This window comes from Taudactylus pleione, unplaced genomic scaffold, assembly GCF_031769625.1.
Source record: "Taudactylus pleione unplaced genomic scaffold, aTauple2 ptg000136l, whole genome shotgun sequence".
NCBI lineage: Eukaryota > Metazoa > Chordata > Amphibia > Anura > Myobatrachidae > Taudactylus > Taudactylus pleione.
This window is the reverse complement of record NW_028284538.1, coordinates 5,617,249-5,637,726: the sequence shown is the minus strand read 5'-3', so window position 1 is coordinate 5,637,726 and position 20,478 is coordinate 5,617,249. Positions and strand designations below refer to the sequence as shown.

The 20,478-nt window shown below is 44.3% G+C and overlaps 2 protein-coding genes across 2 annotated transcripts in view; both read right to left on the bottom strand.

Moving 5' to 3' along the window:
• LOC148522936 (membrane-spanning 4-domains subfamily A member 4A-like) overlaps positions 1 to 20,478 on the bottom strand; it is a 151,213-nt gene that overhangs the window by 74,675 nt on the left and 56,060 nt on the right. The window contains exon 3 of the mRNA XM_088473572.1: positions 876 to 986. Within this exon, the coding sequence (XP_088329698.1) occupies positions 876 to 986 (111 nt within the window). The remainder of the gene's footprint in view (positions 1 to 875; positions 987 to 20,478) is intronic.
• Positions 11,111 to 20,368, bottom strand: LOC148522937 (uncharacterized). Its single transcript, XM_088473536.1, has 7 exons — positions 20,356 to 20,368; positions 13,350 to 13,394; positions 12,803 to 12,862; positions 12,430 to 12,501; positions 12,050 to 12,133; positions 11,812 to 11,898; positions 11,111 to 11,235 (listed from the first exon to the last, which is right to left on the bottom strand). Exons 1-7 carry the CDS (start codon positions 20,366 to 20,368, stop codon positions 11,168 to 11,170), a joined length of 429 nt encoding a protein of 142 aa, XP_088329662.1. The 3' UTR covers positions 11,111 to 11,167.

The window sequence follows — 20,478 nt, the reverse complement described above, 5'->3', positions numbered from 1 at the left end:
AAGAGGTAAAATAATCTGTATATTCTCTGCTGCATCCTGTTAGGGCACTGTACTAATACCACTCTGCTCATAATTTTGAACTGTACAATGGAAATTATTTTGGCTGCATAAGCAACTAGATCACTATCAGATGTACTTAGAACAATCTATGTTTAGGGCACTTGGCTATGGTGCCATAATTATAGACCCCACAAAGTTGGGGGAAATATGCTATATACATTATACTGAGAGCACAGAAATTGCATAGTGAGAAAAAAAATATTTTGCTTTAATTATCTGTATTATTTAATTGTCTGTATTATTACGTTATGTATTGCAATGTTTAGTAAGGCAATATCAGTTTGGTTTTGCATTACTAGACATTGCCACTTTATATTTGACTGCTATAGTAACTCACCAAAATTTCAGCAGTTTCAGAATTTACATTTACATTACATTTAGCCCTATGACTGGGAGGTGGGATGGAAATTCACAGATATATGGCAGCTTATACTGAGTGATTACTGGTCTAACTTAGAAGCAAGGGAAAGGTACAGTTCTATATGTTATTTATGCTAAAGGATTTACATTTAGTGGTAAATTTACTAAAGTAAGAGTTTTTAGAAGTGATTTTTAAAAGAGATGTTGCCGATAGCAACCAATCAGACTCTAGCTTTTATCTTCTAGAAGTTGCTAGTTAAATGTTAAGTAGAATCTAATTGGTTGCTATGGTCAACATCTCCTTTAAAAATGACTTCTAAAAACTCTCACGTTACTAAATTTACCCCCTTACTGTGTCATCTCTGATCCAGCGTGCTTAATGTGCTCAGCTGTGACAAGCAGAATACAAAGGAAATAAATACACATGCCAACATATCAGTAGTTTATGTACTTACAAACACTGGGGTCCAGAAAGGGATACCAATATTAAATGAAATGTTATTTAAGGAATATTTCAGACCAATACCGAGAGCAATTTGCAGGAGGGCTGTAAGAATCAGCACAGTCTAAGGGAAAAAAACAAAATATCAGTTAGGATTTAAAAAAATAAATTGCCTTAGCCCAGACTTCTAAAGGTCCTAATACATGTGTGTTGTTGGTTTACCTAATTGTCAGCAATCCCTGCTAAGTGTCACCTGCAACTGGTGCTGGTGGCTGTTATACTGGAGGACTGTATAAGACAATTGCAAAAATACCACACCGTGAAAAACTCAGTTTCTCTTTACAAAATACAGGCACATGCTAAATGTCTAATAATATAAAATTCAAGGATAAACAAATACTGTGTGTGTGTATGTATGTATCTATGTATGTATTTTTTTTCACCATTAGAAATTGGCTCATCTCTAGCCAATTTTCGCAGTTTTGCGTATTTCCATTCCATTCTAAGTCAGACAGAACTTGGCCAGACCTGTTTTTGAATAAAAATGGTATAACGGGGAGGAAACTGGGCTGCAACAATGTGATCGTACAGAACTATTTTTACTTGTGGAAGTATACTGGGTTTAATGGGAGAGTCATGAGTGCAGAGATTGGAGGTACTGTATGTGTCTGATGAATTGCTTGCACTTAGCATGGGCTGATACTAATGATGGTTGTAGCACTAGGTGTAAAAACAATTGGATTTATGCTTCCAAATGTTGCTTTTTAGCTGTATAGAATCGTGCATTAGCATAAGGTACTATAGTACAGATGGGTTAGGTACGGGATCCTGTAATCGGTATGAAATACCGCCGGCCGCATGATTCGATTCCCGGCAGCGCCCGGGCGACAGATGAGCAGAGCCCGGCAGTGGAAGCCCGACAGCACTGGAAATCCCGATCATCCCTAAGGTAAGTATAAACTAATCTAACCTAACCCCCGAACCATAACCCTCCAGAGGGGTGCCTAACCATAACCTCCCCTCTAAGTGCCTAACCCTAACTTCTCCTTCCCCGCTGCCTAAACCTAAGTCCCCCGGGAGGGTGCCTAATCCTAACCCTCCCTTCCCCTATCCTAACGCTAACCCTCCCGGGGGAGTGCCTAACCCTAAGTCCCCCCGGGTGCCCTAAACCTAACCCTCCCCCCCTGCGACTGTTCAAACGCGGCGCCCGGCATCCCTTTGATCGGGATGCCGGGCGCCGGTCTCCCTGCATCGGGGAAATGTCAGGAGTCTACATCTAGATGCCCGGCATTTCACCCTCGCCAGGATATGACAGTCAGGAAGCCGGCTGCCGGTATTAAGGCAGCCGGTTTCCCAATTGTATAACGGGATCCCAGTGTTAAAATCCAGATACTGACATCCTGATAGGGTTAGGATACCGAAACCTGTTGTAGGTTTCCTACCCTCCCCCTATCCCTACCCCTAACCCTTCATCCCCAGTGCCTAAACCTAACTCTCCCCCTAGTGCCTAACCCTAACCCCTAACCCCGCTACTTACCTTTGGGATGTTGATGGTCGGGATGCCGGCAATGGTATAAGTTTTGGCATCCTATTTTCACGGATCTTGACCGGATCCCATACAGATGAATCCTCATACACCTTTAATCACATGACGTGAGGCGCTTGTCGTGTCTATCTCATCACGGGTAGCACAGCATATGTTTTCCTAAATGTTGCATCTCATTGCAACACATTGTAGCCACATACAAAGCCACTCACAGTGAATGAGACATGAGGTAGCTACTTTTGTTACAGAGGAATTTGTGTAACATATGTACAAGTCGCAGTTTAAGCATAACATAATGTGGAGGGAGGAATAGCCCAGGCTGCTCATTTCAAAACCTTTTTTGCACAGATTTGTGACTTAGACCTGTATTCAATTATGTGCAAAAAGTTGCATTTTGGCAAAAAGCGTTTGTACGCGAAAACTTTTTGTGCATAATTGTGTATCGTGCTATCCAATTGCAGATGTGTTCGCACGTGCGGATGGAAACAAGCGAAAAAGTTTCACCATCTCAGAGCAGGTGAAAAAATATGCAAAATATCTATTTTTGCCTAAAATGTGGGGACTTGGGCCCTCATTTTTTTAAGTGCGGCCTCCTGGTCGCTAGCTAAGCTATGGGTTACCACCCACAGCTTTAGTGACTGACCAGGTTGATGGTCGCGATGGTCAAGACCATGGCGAACGTCGGGACTTGCGACGAAACGCTAAGCTTGGGTCTCGGCTACCGCAAGCCCCAGGGAGCTTCCTTGTCTGATCAAGCAGGAAGTTCCCCACTGACATCACTGCTGATGTCAGTGTGGCCGTACACAAAACAGCAGACGTTTGTGTAACCACTCCACCACCATGCCTACAAAACGGGGCGAGCTGTCGATCAACATCGACAGCCGCCCCTTTTGTAGTTAGCTCCAGAGCGAGATAATTTCTCTCTCGCTCCGGGGCTTGCGCACGTGCAGTGCTGCTGCTGTGCGTTCGCAGGGCATAAACATCGACCCAGTTGCGAGTGCTCAGCGCTTGCAACCGGGTCTGAATGAGGACCATGGTTCAGAACCCCTTGTACAATTCCCCTAATGACAAACTAGGCAGCATAAATTTAAAATACCTTAAATTACAGTTCCATTTTAGAGAGAAAAAATGAAAAATAGAGGAAAATGGATTTAAAGTTCTGGATCAGGTACTTTGGGGGGCTGCATGTATGGTATAGATGTTTTTATTATTGCAGGTGGCCGCAGCAGGTAATTTTTACTTTTTTTAAAAGTGCATTTTATAGATACAAAAATATACTAGCACCCAATGTAACTGCAGTAATTATTTTTTCCAAAAAATATTGCTTTATATCATTTTTCCACACTTATGCAAATATGCATATAACAACCATTTAACACAATTTAAGAACACCAAATACTTTTAATATGTCTACTAATATACTTCTATATTGATTTCCTATGTCAGTTATGCTTTTTATGGGGTACAGACTGATTTACCCAAAATGTGCTGTACTTTTCGCTGCTCTTCACCATCTGCAGTTTTCACACGTTTTGCAATTGGATAAAGCAAGAAGCAGGAGAGCACATAGCGAAAGTATGCAAAAATATTGCACAAAAACTTGCGAATGGTGCGACCCATCCTAGTTAGCCAGTGTGGTGCAGACCGCAGTGAGTGTGGTCACACTACACATTACACACACATTGCCATCGGTGTGGTGACGTTGCGTGTGTTTCAGCAGCCAATGAGAGTCAGACAGACTCTCATTGGCTGCTGCTGCTCCCACTGCAAGAGCCGGGCTGGAGCTCAGAATTCCGGCTCCAGCAGTGGGTGATGGTAGAGATGTCATGACGTCTCTCCCATACTGCAGAGTGCGCAAGCCCAGAGGACTGAGTTGTGGATGGTGGTGGAAGCAGGACCCAGAGCGGGAATTCAGATAAGTGTTTTTTTTCTTCGTTTTTTTACTTGTGTGTCTTTATCTGCACTACTGGGGGCACTGCATCGGGGGGGACCTCTACTTAGTACTACTACTTGGGGGGACCACTACAGGGGGCACCTCATTGGGGGGACCTCTACTGAGGACTACTATTGGGGGGGACCTCTACTGAGGACTACTACTGGGGGCATTGCATCAGGGGGACACCACTACTGGGGGTTACCTCTACTGGGGGCACTATATAAGGGGCACTGCATAGGGGTGACTACTACTGGGACACTGCATAGGGGGGACTACTACTGGGGCACTATATAAGGGGCTTACTACTAGGGGAACAATGGGCACTGCACTGGGGGGACCATTACTGGGGGCACTGAATAGGGAGGAACTGTATAAGGGGCACTACTGGGGGCACTGTATAAGGGGCACTACTGGGGCACTGCATCTGGGGACTACTACTTGGGGGGATTACTAATGGGGCACTGCATCAGGGGGGACACCACTACTAGTGGCACTACTGCGGGGACCTCTACTGGGTGGTACTACTGGGTGGATTACTACTGGGGGCACTATATAAGGAAGCACTACTAGGACACTGCATAGGGGGGGACTACTACTGGGGGCACTATATAAGGGGCTTACTACTGGGGGCACAATGGGCACTGCACTGGGGGGACCATTACTGGGGGGCACTGAATAGGGAGGATCACTACAAGGGGAACTGAATAAGGGGCAATGGATAGGGGGATCACTACTGGGGGCACTGTATAAGGGGCACTACTGTGGGCCAGCATAAGGAGGACCACTGTATAAGGGGAACTACCTGGGGGCTGCATAAGGGGGACCACTACTGGGGGCCTGCATAAGGGGGACTGTATAAGGTTCACTCCATTAAGGTGCATATGGAATGGAAAGGAATCTTCAGAGTGATGAGAAAGGGGTGTGTGTAATGTTGACATGCCCCATTTTAAGTGACCACACCCCTTGTAACCACACCCATGTTTCCATTGATTATTTAAATATTAATTAGGTAAGATATGTGTGCCTACCTGATGTTGCATAATTATAGAAATATAACAGATTAACAATAGGGCAAATGGGAACACAGCCTCAGGCCTCCATATAATAATAGACCCATCACCATAACAGCATGATGATGACATCCACCCAGCTGACAACACGGCCAGCCTCACATTATAAGTGTTAAAATTGTATTTACATTTTCCATGTAAAATGGTACAATATTTTTTAATGTTTACGTATTTACTTAGACTTTGGGTCAGATAGCATACAGGCCATACCCACCCAGTAGGAAGCTCAGCTTCTTATTGTAGGCCCCTAACCACTTACAGACCCATGCCCTCATGGCCTTTAAACCAGCATTAACATTATTATTTGATGTCGCTTAGCATGATGTACTTGAATGCCTTGTACAGTACAACTGAGATATAGTGCATACGGAAAGTATTCACAGTGCTTCACTTTTTCCACATTTTGTTATGTTACAGCCTTATTCCATAATGGAATAAATTCATTTTTGTCCACAAAATTCTACACACAATACCCATAATGACAACGTGTAAAAAGTTTTTTTGCGATTATTGCAAATTTAACAAAAAGAAATCGAAGAAATCACATGTACATACTGATGTGCCCAGCTATAATGTGGCATCACAGCGCTATCTCTCACGCCACGCATGGCGCGCCACACACCACGCCATGAGTCGCGCCACAAAGAAAGTTTAGTAGTGAAAAAAGTCATTACGTGTAATACAACATTTTGCCCACCAGATGTCACTTTTCCTAAACTACATGGCGCATGCGTGTGATTTCATTACGTGTAATACAACATTTTGCCCACCAGGTGTCACTTTCCAATGTACTGTACGGTATGTTCTGTATCACCGGCCGATGATTGTTTGACAGAAGCTTAGACATTAGACTTTACAAACTACAGAACTCTAGTAATGGGTGAAGCGTGTGGCCTAGTGGTCTAATGCCTAGTCTCACTGCTTCTCCCCTCTTCTTGTTCAGTGGGTTCGAGACCTTGAAAATACAGTATGTTTTTTTAATTTATTTTTAAAATCTTCACTTAAAATATTCAGTATTCAATACAGTACATGTGGAGCGCATGTCTGCCCAGTGCTTCGGGAGTCAAACAGCAAAACTAGGATTTTTATTATTGTACATACAGTACTGTACCTTAGAACGCAAAGTTGCGTCAATGCCGGCGCTGACATGAACGTGGACATTAGAGTGATTTATTATGACCATCAAGTGGCAATGGGCCCTGATAAAGAGACTGGTTTCTATATATCAAACTGACTGCGCGTTTAAACCGCAAAATTGCATCATTGTCTGCGCGTGCCCAGTGGTCGGGTTTTAATCACAATGGAATGTGTGCCCCATGTCCAGTGGAGCCAAGCCATACATTAAGTAGCGCTATTTTATGGCGCATGCCCAGTTGTCTGTATTGCTAACAGTACTGTTAAATTTTCACACTAGTGCCATTCTGCACTGTCCGAGACTTACCGCACAGTATACACAATAGTAAATTCATTACTACATAAGGTGCTACAGTAGTGGACTAACAGCAGTTTGTAGGGCAGATGCAGAGCGCAAACTTGCGTCAATCAAAATGCTGTCCTAGACTTGGAAACTTTAGTAATTTAATATGTTTAGTAACTGATAGTTGACTGTGTATAAGAGAGGGGTCTCTATAGTACGATTTCTTACCTCTACGCTACAGACGCCTGAGTACTGTACTTCATCGTATGGTACTGTGGATGTCACATAAAGTACTGTAGAGGACTAGGAGAGACTTGTGAGCAAGGGCTTAGGTGATCTGTCTTGCTTACACTTCTCTCCTTATGTTCGAGACCTTGATAATTTAATTTATTTTTTTAATGTTTACTATAGTACTGTAGTTCAGTCTTGTTATCCAACCCTTACAAAAATCAATCTATTGTACTGTAGATGTGCCCAGCTACAGTACTGTAGTTTATTGCTCCATACGGTATGCCATACAGTATACCGCATTGCTAGTTGCGCGCTACACTGTGGCGTATTGAGTCTCATAGCACTGGGCATGCCCAGTTGTCTGTATTATATGGTACTTACAGTACAACTGTAGTTGTAAGTACAATACGGTAGACATTGTAGTGATTCCCTGACTCTAGGAACTACAGTACAGTAGATGCAGTAGTCTAGGGGGCTAATGCCTAGCCCTACTGCAATTGTTTACAGTGTTGTAATGTGAAACATTTACTGTATACAGTACATGTATTTCCACTATTTTACTTAACATTGTATTTAGTGTCTTTACACTTGTGAATTTCAGAGTGCACCGAACTGTCAAAATGGTGAAGAGCAAAGGTTTTTACAATGGAAAACGAATCTTGCCCACTTCCACTGACCAAAAGGCTGAGTGCACTAGTCCCACAACGGTCTACAAGCAAACCTTCCAAGAAGAAAACAGGTAAGGAAAATTTACAGGTACCTCTTCTAGTCAAGGCAAGGAAGAATGCAAAGGCGAAAAAACAACACTTTGCAAGTGGACATCAGAGAAAATGGACCAGGGAACATGGAGCAACCCATGAACGTCCCGAACCAGGAGGAAACACCAGTCATTTATGGGCCAGAAGAATTGGACACCTTTGAGCCTCTTGTTGAAGATGTATCCTGCTCACCAACTCGGCGAAAACTGTCATTCCAAGAAGATAACGCATGCACAAGTAGCTGTGCCGGGATGGTGAGAGACCTCGTCGGAAAAGTTGATCAACTGGAAGCGAAAATTGACAACTTGAAAGAAGAGCTGAAGAAAGGGCTGAAGGACACCATGGCAGAAGCAATGAAAGAAGCAATCCGGCAAAGTAAAGAAGAATGGCAAGAGGCCGCTGCCCAGAGTACCAGGAAGAGACATGACCAGGCAATCCAGTATGAAATGGTCACACTGGATGAATTTGAGCCTGAGGAGAACGACGACGATTTCAACTTGGAGACTGACCCATCCTTCCACTTGCTACATATGGACAATACAGTGGCATCAGAGCACTTGGACATGACACCAGTGCCATCATGCAGCCTGCCTCAGTGGGAGAGTACACCAGTGGCATCACATCTCCTGCCTGAACGGTCAGTTGAAGAATCAAGGATCAACAATGCAAGCATGCCTGTACTTTCACCAGGAACGCCTGTCATGTCGAGCACGCCAGCACCACTGACTGTATTTGGAACACCCTTACCGGATATACCACTGGCTGCGATCAACGTTGACAAGGACAATGAAATTTACAGAGCTGTGAATTGTGAGATGCATCGATATGCGCAAGCAATATTTCAGGAACACGTGCCCTACGACCTGTATTGCAATTGGACGAAGCGGGTGAACTTTGATGGAAGTCGGAAGAAAGTGCCAATCCCCAACAATTTAAGAGAAGATATCCTCTCAATATGCCGGACAAGATTCAGGATTGGAAAAGAAGAACTTACCCGAATAAAGGACACGCTGAATGGGGTGCTGCGCATGCCAAGGAAACATGCATGGAGAATAGTCATGCATACAAGTACAGATCTGCAATCAACAAACACGACTTGAAGGGACTTGTCAGAAGACAGGAAGACCCGGCGCCGCCGCTGTCCAGGACGTGGCTGCAGCAGAAGAAAGAAGCTGAGGACAGGAGAGGACTAAAGGGGTGGAAAGCAAAAGAGCTAAAGAAGTTCGCCCCCTCAAAGCCTCTTCCACCATAACAGATAGGCCCTATGTGAGGCCAACGGAATATTAAACCAACCTACAGTAGACCAACAGGTCTGAAGAGAGGAAGACCCATGTGAAGAGAAAAGCGGAGGACAGGAGAGGACTACAGGGGTGGAAAGCAAAAGAGCTAAAGCAGTTCCCCCCCTCAAAGCCTCTTCCACCATAACAAATAGGCCCTATGTGAGGCCAATGGAACATTAAACCTAACCTACAGTAGACCAACAGGTCTGAAGAGAGGAAGACCCATGTGAAGAGAAAAGCAGAGGACAGGAGAGGACTACAGGGGTGGAAAGCAAAAGAGCTAAAGAAGTTCCACCCCTCAAAGCCTCTTCCAACATAACAGGTACCGGTAGGCCCTCTGTGAGGCCAACTGTACTGTACATTAATTTATATTGTAGTTTGTTAGGCTGGTGAGATACAGTAGGGCTGATATTAATGTTACAGTAGATTAGTGTGACACTATTAGAGCAGGAAAGGGCCTTGCATGGCATATTCTCTCTCCTACAGGGACCTCTGTGTGGGATTGAGCGGGACAAAGAACAAGAGTATCTCCGGTGAGTACTGTATGTACCGTACCATACCTGTGTGTCTGTCTTTTACTGTCTGTTTGTCTCTGCCTATCCTCCTTTCTTCAGGGCGTACGGTGGACCTTGCTCTCTGATGCAAGGTAGAGTCTGCACCTGGTATAGGTGAAACTCTGCATCTGAGGCCAAAAGTGCCAGTGATGATTTTCACTTAAAAGCCTACTCTTTTTGTGTATTCCTCGGTCCAGTAGGGCGTATCGGTCGGCATTGAGTAAGGACTGTTCTCACGTCATCTCTTTCCTCCTAGGTACTGTACAGTAGCCATGTCCGTGTCCAGCTTGGAACTCCAGGACATGCCAGCGTCAGAAGAAAGAAGCGGGGTACTGTAGAGGACTATGGGGGTGGAAAGCTAAAGAATTCCCCCCCCCTGTACAGTATGTTACTGTAGGTTAAATAAAAATTGTCATTAATTTATACAATTGGTGTTTGTACTGTATGTAATTCAGTCTTTAAGTGCGCCTGAGACCCAACACGTTCATCTGTCATTACAAAGGTACAAAAAGTCAATAACACACAGATGCAGGGGTGTATCGTACTACTGGACAGGATTTCACTCACCAGAGGCACGCCGGCCAATGGGGGTTGCCGCACACAGTCATATACTGTACAGTATGCCTGTTGCCCATCAGTGATTTCACAGCTGCCCGGCACTTACAGTAGAATACAGTACAGTACACATACAGTACTGTATACACTGAGGGACGTTTTCAATTTTGGGGTGGTCTATTTACTGTTTTTAACCGGTCTCGTCTTTTCACTCCAAGGGGTCTATTTACTGTACAAAGCAGTGTTAGGAGACAGAGTGAAAAGTGATAAAAAAGTGCTAAGGTGTCTGTCAATCAGCTCCCAACTGTCATTTTTCAAACACAGCCTGTGAGATGACAGTTGGGAGCACATTGGTTGGCACTTTTGCACCCATTGGAGCAAAAACACGTGATTGGCTAAAAAAAGTTTACTGTTGTAGTGTATTTATTTAGTTAAAGCTTAGACAGAGATAAAATTGTAGATACAGTAAATAGCACCAACCAATCAGATCCTAACTGTCACTGTACAGGGTGTATTTGAAAAATGACAGTTACAGTAGTAGCTAATTGGTTGGTGCTACTGTATTTACAGTTTCTCCAATTTTATCTCTCTCCAAGCTTTATGAAATCACCCCTTAAGAGTGGTGTGCAATTAATAAAAGTACTGAATGGGTGACTTACTGTACTGTACTGTATATTCTTACCTTTTAGTTGCTACCGTATCAATAAATTTAAATACAGTATACTGCAATTTATCCACAGAAGCAAGTAAATACAGAAAACATTGTACTATATAAAACAAATTTTAATAGAAGTAAAAAATAAACAAAAATAAAGTAAACAAAAACTTAAAAAATAAATCCACCAGGTGGTGGGCCATCTGGCGATACAGGGCCAGAAACAGTATGATTTGTTCTGTAGGGAGAAAAAAAATGGTACAGTATTACAACACTAATATACAATATTGTGCAATCTTGACACTACCGTACATACTGTACTCTACCTCGAGTCAGGCGGGGTCCCTGCCTCCTTTGGGGTTCCTGAGAGACTGTATTGGAAAAAAATATATTCACATTAACAGTGCTGTATTTACCTTTATATGGTATGGTGCTACTGTACATGGTTTGGCTACTGTAGCTCCTAACAAAGTACTGTACAATGCAGGAAAAATACTGTACAGTCTAAACATTGCTACACCAAAGGTCATTATACTGACTGAAGCTTCAGGCTGGCAGACAGAGGGATACTTTAGGTGCGGTGTAGATACAGTATAGTAACCTCCCACAATTTAATGACTATTACTGTACAGTATCTGCAAAGCATGTTTGCAAATGCTTGATGACCCTCCACTGAACAACTGCTTGTTCAGAGTAGGCTCATCACATACTGTACTGAGAAACGACTGCACGATTACAATGTCGTAATCATGCAGTGGTTGTCATACCGGTATGTTTAAGTGGATGTCCTTTATAAAAAAAATTAAAACACAAAGTGTGTAAGGAAAAGAGGTTGGAGATGCATCTTTGTAGTACAGAAGAGAGAGAAAGAGACGCTGTGAAAACAAAAAAGGAGAGAGACAGTACAGAAGAAGACAATGTACAGTTGTGTAGGGTACAGTACTTACACGGCCTGTGAGCCCTGCTTGGCCCAGGTTCTGGCAACTGGCCAGTGGGGGGCTGGGTCTGTGGCAGGGCTCTTCCACGTTCCCGCACTGTGGGGAAAAAAAAATATTCCTGTTACACAAGTACAGAAACAATTAGTGTGTAAGGAGAAGAGGTTGGAGATGGGTCTTTGGAGTACAGGAGGAGGAGAGAGGCACTGTAAAAAGGAGAGCACAATGTACAGTAGTGCACGGTACTTACTCAGGGCGGCAAGCCGTGTTCTAAAGGGTGCAAAGGAGACACGAGTGGGTGCTGGTGGGGGTGCCGCTGTTGGTGGTGGTATGACTGTAGACAAAGAACAGTTTCATCAAAACCATTTGGAAACAAATAAACTGTGTAATGGTGCATACACATTACACGATATGCTCCCTGAGTCGTCCACTTTATCGCCCAGTGTGTACGCACCATAAATCTTGAACAGAGCCTCCATAACAACAAAAACAAACACAGACAGAGGGAGAAAAAGAGAGTGGGAGGGGGGAGAGGGAGGGGGAGAGGGAGAGAGAGAGAGAGAGACTGACAATGGTAAAAAAGGAGAGCGATACAGTGCTGTAGAAAACAATGTGGTGTACTTTACTTACGCGGCACGGAGACGGCACTGGGTGGTGGTGGTGTAGCCGCCGGTGCTGGTGTGGGTGCGGATGGTGGTAGGACTGTGGACAAAGAACAATTTCCATCAAAACCATTTGGAAACAAATAAACTGTGTAATGGTGCATACACACTACAGAAAAAGATACAGTACTCTATTTACGCATACAGAGGCCAGGGAGCTGTGACTCAGGCTGCTCCTGTTTTAATTTTTTCACTGTGTGTTTAAGAAAAAACAATGGTAGAAAAAATAACACCTCCATTCTGTACATAACACCAATACAAACACAGAAAAAACAAGAGTGATACAGTAGAAGACAATTTATAGTACTGTATACTGTAGTAGTGTAAGGTACAGTACTTACGCGGGCGAAAACCCAAATTTGGGTCAGTGGGGGAAAGGCGGTGCTTCCCTTGTTGGAGAACTGTGGGGGGAAAAAAACAGAATGTTCATGTTATACAAGTACAGTAGAGAAAGAATTACAGTAGGGCCTGATTCAGATCCGCGCGCAACCGTGTCGATTGTCTGGCAGTGCGCACGCAAACCCCGGTGGGAGGGTTAACAATATCCATAGATTGACCAGCATGTACAGCCCACTGTGGATATCGTTGATGCCTTGGGGGAGCGCGCACACGCATCCTTGGTGATTTACTGCATACAGTACACACTAGATGATATGAACAACACTGTATAATGAACAATATTGTTAGCGTTCATACAAATAGTCTAGCGTGTATGCACCTAAAGACAGGTCACCAAAACATACTGTACAGTACTGGAAAATAAGAAAAACACAAGGAGAGAAAGAATTAGCGTGTATTGAGAAGAGGTTGGAGATGCATGGAGAGAGAGAGAGACAGTAAGTATACAGTGGTAGAACAATGTAATGTACAGTACACTACTGTACTTACAGATCGGGGCAGGGCTGCTGCCTTCCTCCACTATATAGCAGTCATCTGTGTGTCAAAGAAAAACAAATGTTGACAAGTCCAAAAATTAATGAAAACACACGAGAGAGAGAAAAAAAGAGAGGGAGAGACAGAGAGAGAGGGAGAGGGAGGGAGAGAAAGAAAGAGGGAGAGGTTAAGAAAGAGAGAGAGGGGAGAGGGCAAGAGAGAAAAATAGAGGGAGAGAGAGAGAGGGGGAGAGGGAAGGAGAGAAAGAAAGAGGGAGAGAGAAAGAGAGAGAGAAAAAGAGAAAGAGACAGAGAATGAAAAAGAGAGAGAGAAAAAGAGAAAGAAAGACAGAGATAAAGAGAAAGACAGAGGGAGAGAGAGAGAGGGGGGAGAGGGAAGGAGAGAGAAAGAGAGAGAGAATGAAAAAGAGAGAGAGAGAACAATGTACTGTACTTACGCAGACTGTCGCTGGTGCTGGGTGGGGGTACGGTCTCTGGAACTGTGGGAAAAAAACATGTATAGAGAGAGAAAGAGAGAGAGAGAGGGGGAGAGGGCGAGAGAGAAAGACAGAGGGAGAGAGAGAGGGGAGAGGGAAGGAGAGAAAGAAAGAGGGAGAGAGAAAGAAAGAGGGAGAGAACAATGCACTGTACTTACGCAGACTGTCGCTGGTGCTGGGTGGGGGTACGGTCTCTGGAACTGTGGGAAAAAAACATGTAAAGAGAGAGAAAGAGAGAGAGAGAAAAAAAAGAGAGAGAGAAAGAGGGAGAGAGAAAGAGAGGGAGAGAGAAAGAGAGAGAGACTAGGGAAATAAAGCAGAGAGATACAGTACTGTACTTACATGGCATTGGGAGGCCACTAGTTGGTGATGGTGTTGAAAAAATTACAGTACAGTATGTTACAGAAAAGGGAGAAGACATTGGAGATGTTTTAAGAGAGAGAGAGAGAAACAGAGGGAGACAGGGAGAGAGAGAAAGAGAGAGAGATAGGGGGAGAGGGCGAGAGAGAAAGAGAGAGAGAGAAAGAGAGAGAGAGAAAGGTTTACTGGATTCGCTGCTGTCCAGCTCCAGAATCACTATATACCTCTGCATAAAGAAAATAATAATACACTATTGTACAGTACTCAGTGGGAAAGTAGAGGGTAAACATACTCAACTGTAACATTACTACAGTATACAGTATACAGTACTGTATTACAGTACAGTATTAATACAAAATGTCCTACAGTATAAAACTGTATACAGTACTTACTTGGCTGGGGAGGTGAGTCTGGGTCCTCCTCTTGCCCTGGGGAGGGCTGAGGCACTTCAATGTCTTCAACTAAAATACACAAGGACAGAAACAATTATTGTGTAAGGAGAAGACGTTGGAGGTGTTTTAAGAGAGAGAGAAACAGAGGGAGACAGGAAGAGAGAGAAAGAGAGAGAGAGAAAAAGAGAGAAAAACAGGGAAAGAGCGAAAAAGAGAGAGAGAGAGGAAAATGAAAGAGAGAGAAAGATAAAGAGAAAGAAAGAGGGAGAGGGAGGTGTACTTTACTTACAGGGCAGGGGGCTTCCTGCATCCTCCTCATCAATGACGAGTCTGTCTGTGTGTACAGTATAAGAAAAAAATATATTATACAAAAAATCAAAAAGGCAGTAGCATGACACTATTGTGTCCATACTGTAACAGTTGTAATCATTACAACTGTCATTTGAGGAGGCTGGAGAAGGTGGTGGTGGTCGTGGAGGTAGGACTGTGGAAAAAGAACACTGTACTGTCAGTTTCCCTCAAAACTATTTTTAAACAAATAAACTGTACAACTTTTGACCAGAGTCTCCATAACACCAAAAACACCAAAAACAAACACACAAATGAGAGAGAGAGAGAGAGAGAGGGGGAAAGAGAACAGTGTACAGTAGTGTGTACTGTACTTACTCCGAAAATTCAGCCCACTGGGCCCGGCTGCTGGCGGTGATGGGGGTAGTGGCAGTGATGGTGGCAGCGGTGGTGGCGCTGCCAGGGCAGGGGGGGCTGCTCCCCTGTGGGGAAAAATACATGTCGTCATTAAGGAGCATTTGAAAACAAGAGTTCAGACCTCTATTCCAAATTGGAGAGGGATTACGGTACAGTACTGTAGATGGCCTCAGTAGTGTGTACTGTACTTACTCCGAAAATTCAGCCCACTGGGGCCGGCTGCTGGCGGTGATGGGGGTGGTGGCAGTGATGGTGGTGCTGCCGGGGCAGGGGGGGCTGCTCGCCCTGTGGGGAAAAATACATGTCGTCATTAAGGAGCATTTGAAAACAAGAGTTCAGACATCTATTCCAAATTGGAGAGGGATTACGGTACAGTACTGTAGATGGCCTTAGGGAATTAGCTATTGATTAAAATACAAACCAATACAGTATACTGTAGTAAATAAACTACTGTAGTCTGTGAAGCTGGCATTGGGGCCAAAATAAAACAGTATGGTACTGTACTGTACTGTGTGTAAAAAAATATACAGTCCAGTAAAGTACTGTATGACCAAGTGGTGCAATGTTACACATAGGCTATGTGGGTGGCACTGTCGCCACCCCACGAGCTGTACAAGATGGCACATGCGCATGACACTGGAGCCCGAACCCAGCGGAGGACCCTGCTGAGGACTTTGCGAGACCTCGCCGGAGGGGTAAGTACGGTATTAATAAATACAGTACCAGTGGGATTTTCGTTTGTATCACAGTGATACCAAATGAAAATTCCCCCTGGTATTTCCCTTCGTTTGTAAATGTGATAAGATACCAGCCAATAAGCTCCCAAATTTCATTTTTCAAACACAGCCTGTGAGATGACAGTTTTATTAATCAAACAAGCCATGTCGACCAATAGTGTGTAACCCTTTAGTCCATGTACAGTACTGTAGATTTAATCAGCCTGTCAATCAAATGTCTGCCAGTCATGTCAGTATGTGTTAACAACTGTCAGTCATCGTCAGATACTGTACTATCCAACACCCTACAGTGCAGTGTACAGTAATGTAGAGTATGTCAGAGTCGTGCATTGTACTGTATTCGTTATTGTACAGTATACTGTAATTCATGTGATTATACAGCAATGCTGTACTTACTTCGAATTATTCGCCTCCGAATTCGCTCTAGGCGAGGCCTGTCCCTCCGAAGCAGGTCGAGCGAACTCGGCGCCGAATGCCATATAGGCGATAGATTTCGTTGCTCGCGGCTCTGTAGGCGAGCTCTTTGTCTTGGTTAGTGGCGAACGCTTGGTCCCGCCACTTAATCAACACAAAGAGTTTGCCGGACAAGTAGCGTCTTGCCCTCATAGAAGCCATTTTGACTAGCCAGTGACGCACGTCGTACATCGCACGACGCACGACGCACAGCGTCTGTGATGCAGAGCCCTGTCTCACATTCTAGACAGTAGATTCACTAGCAGTTTCTGCAGTTATGAAATCACTATTCTGTGGTGCTAAATTGTACGGCACCATCAGTTTTGAATATTCAGTACAGGCACATTCATAGCGGCACACTAGTTGTCCTAGCAGATGGGGGATGGTGTCCTTGGCAATGGTGACAATTCGTAGGGCAGAGCTGACTGCTTACAGTAAATGGATTAACAAAGCTTCCTTTATTATGGTAATGTGAGGCTCTTTGCTTGCTTTGGGGGAAGGGACCTGATGCACTGTGTATGACTCTCGGCCCACTGGGCATGCACCAGAAATCCCATCGCAACCCTCCTACTGGGCTTGCGCCCACCAGAGATGGAAATGCAACAGCATAGAGTACAATACTGTACGAACTGCAGGAATACAGCCAACTGCACATGCTCAGTGATAGCATAGCGCTACATGGTGTATGGCTTGGCGCCACATATCCCATTGTACCCCCCTCCATTTCTAATCCATCGCAGATGGCTGACAGCGACCATAGTGCCAACCATGTAATACAGAGAGCTCTCTCTCATACAGATCCCACTACTACTGTACTAAGTGTGCGAGGTTGGAGCAGCATCACCAAGGCTGAGACCGCATATGCGTTGTCGCATGTTTGCGTTTTGCGTTTTTGGTCGCACAGTTTGTGATGCAGAGCCCTGTCTCACATTCTAGACAGTAGATTCACTAGCAGTTTCTGCAGTTATGAAATCACTATTCTGTGGTGCTAAATTGTACGGCACCATCAGTTTTGAATATTCAGTACAGGCACATTCATAGCGGCACACTAGTTGTCCTAGCAGACGGGGGATGGTGTCCTTGGCAATGGTGACAATTCGTAGCATTTTTCAGGACACTAGGGCAGAGCTGACTGCTTACAGTAAATGGATTAACAAAGCTTCCTTTATTATGGTAATGTGAGGCTCTTTGCTTGCTTTGGGGGAAGGGACCTGATGCACTGTGTATGACTCTCGGCCCACTGGGCATGCGCCAGAAATCCCATCGCAACCCTCCTACTGGGCATGCACCCGCCAGAGATGGAAATGCAACTCTCATACAGATCCCACTACTACCGTACTTAGTGTGCAAGGTTGGAGCAGCATCACCAATGTCATAAGTTTGCGATGCAATGCTATTTTGCCATTTAAACGCACAGTCAGCTTTGAACACAGAGCGCTCTCTCACAGATGGAAACCACTCTCAGACACAGGCTGAGACCGCATATGAGTTGTCGCATGTTTGCATTTTGCATTTTGGCCCACAGTTTGAGATGCAGAGCCGTGTCTCACATTCTAGACAGCAGATGGCTGACAGCCACCACAGCCACAGTATGAAATCACTATTCAGTGAAATACAGAGCCCTCTCTGGGCACTACAGATCCCATTGTAAACCCTCCACTGGGCATGCGCATGAAATCCCATTGACGAAAGCGCAGACATTGACGAAAGTTTTGCACTATTGAAACACACAATCTGTTTGTAATGTCTTACTTTTAAGCAGCCTTTTAAACAACAACACTACAGTATTACAGTACAGTACAACACCACTAAAGTACAGTAGTTTCACTATAGTGTCAGTGACAGTGACAAAAAAAAATATACGGTACGGTATATTCTTTTCCAGGGATCGAACCCAGGACCATAATTCTACCAAAGTGATCACCTAACCACTAGCCCACACGACAGCTACAGTGAACCACAGAGAGTGGCCTCATCCTTGTTCACTCCTCCCGCTGCTGTTTTTTAATAAAAAAAAAAAATACTGTAATGCATCCCATATCAGTGAAAGCTGTGCGTGCATCTAATTAATCTACAGTATCGGTTATACCGTGACAACAACTCAGGCAATTTCTCTACTATTCAGTTACTGCACCATACCGTATGTATAATACAGTATGTGCAGTGATTTGCATCCTGCTATAAGATGTTACGTACGGTACAGTACTATATACTGTATATGTATATTATGCAACATTAAAAATACAGTATGGGTTGTGCGTACATGAAAATGCTGTGAATGTGATATCCACCCAATTTACTGTAAGTTTAACAGTATGGCATTCTGTACAAGGCATTCAGTACAGTGGAGCACTCGCCACCAAGCGGTTAAGCACTATATTACATGCAATTACAAAAGTGGAGCACTCGCCACCCAGCGGTTAAGCACTGTATTACATGCCGTAGCATATCCTTCGTTGAAGAATACCACGGTATTCCACAAGTCCATGGCGTGACTCAGAGGCCTGCACGCCACGCCATGAGCAACAAATAAGCTGGGCAGATCTGTAAGTATTCACAACCTATGCTCAATACTTTGTTGATGCACCTTTGGCAGCAATTACAGCCTGAAGTCTTTTTGAATTTGATTCCACAAGCTTGGCACACCTATCTTTGGGCAGTTTCGCCCATTCCTCTTTGCAGCACCTCTCAAACTCCATCAGGTTGGATGGGAAGCATTGGTGCACAGCCATTTTCAGATCTCTCCAGAGATGTTCAATTGGATTCAAGTATGGGCACTGGCTGGGCCACTCAAGGACATTCACAGAGTTATCCTGAAGTCACTCCTTTGATATCTTTGCTGAGTGCTTAGGGTCGTTGAGCTGCTAAAAGATGAACCGTCGCCCCAGTCTGAGGTCAAGAGCGCTCTGGAGCAGGTTTTCATCCAGGATGTCTCTGTACATTGCTGCATTCATCTTTCCCTCTATCCTGACTAGTCTCCCAGTTCCTGCTGCTGAAAAACATCCCCACAGCATGATGCTGCCGTCACCATGCTTCACTGTAGGAATGGTTTTGGCTTGGTGATAAGTGGTGCCTGGTCTCTTCCAAACATAACACCAGGCATTCATGCCAAAGAGTTCAATCTTTGACTCTCAAGGTCTGAGAATCCTTCAGGTGCATTTTGGCAAACTCCAGGCGGGTTGCAATGTGCTTTTTACTAAGGAGTGGTTTCCATCTGGACACTCTACCATACAGGCCTGATTGGTGGATTGCTGCAGAGATGGTTGTCCTTCTGGAAGGTTCTCCTCTCTCCACAGAGGAATGCTGTAGCTCTGACAGAGTGACCATCGGGTTCTTGGTCACCTTCCTGACTAGGGCCCTTCTCCCCTGATAGCTCAGTTTAGATGGCTGGCCATCTCTAGGAAGAGTCCTGGTGGTTCCAAATTTCTTTCATTTACAGATGATGGAGGCCACTGTGCTCATTGGGACCTTCAAAGCAGCAGATATTTTTCTGTACCCTTCCCCAGATTTGTGCCTCGAGACAATCCTGTCTCGGAGGTCTACAGACAATTCCTTGGCCTTCGTGCTTGGTTTGTGCTCTGACATGCACTGTCAAGTGTGGGACCTTATATCAACAGGTGTATGCCTTTCAAAATCATGTCCAATCAACTTAATTTACCACAGGTGGACTCCAATTAAGCTGTAGGAACATCTCATTGATGATCAGTGGAAACAGGATGAACTATTTACACGTTGTCATTATGGAGTATTGTGTGTAGAATTTTGAGGCCAAAAATAAATTTATTCCATTTTGGATTAAGGCTGTAACATAACAAAATGTGGAAAAAGTGAAGCATTGTGAATACTTTCAGGATGCACTGTATGCTTGGCAAAAATACCAGATAGACCCATCTTTGGATATGTAAGGATCAACACACCTGCATTAACGTTTGTTTTTCATGTGTCTTTTTTCTTTCTATGATCTGAGTGCAACTGTGTTCACCTGTAATTGATGCACATTA

Bases quoted from the DNA above. Each gene is read 5' to 3' on its own strand.
- LOC148522937 (XM_088473536.1), bottom strand. The intron at 12,863-13,349 runs GTAAGTACAGTA...TTCCCCCCACAG, and splicing joins CAGCAGCCCTGCCCCGATCT to TTCTCCAACAAGGGAAGCAC. The intron at 12,502-12,802 runs GTAAGTACTGTA...CTTTGTCCACAG, and splicing joins AAATTTGGGTTTTCGCCCGC to TCCTACCACCATCCGCACCC.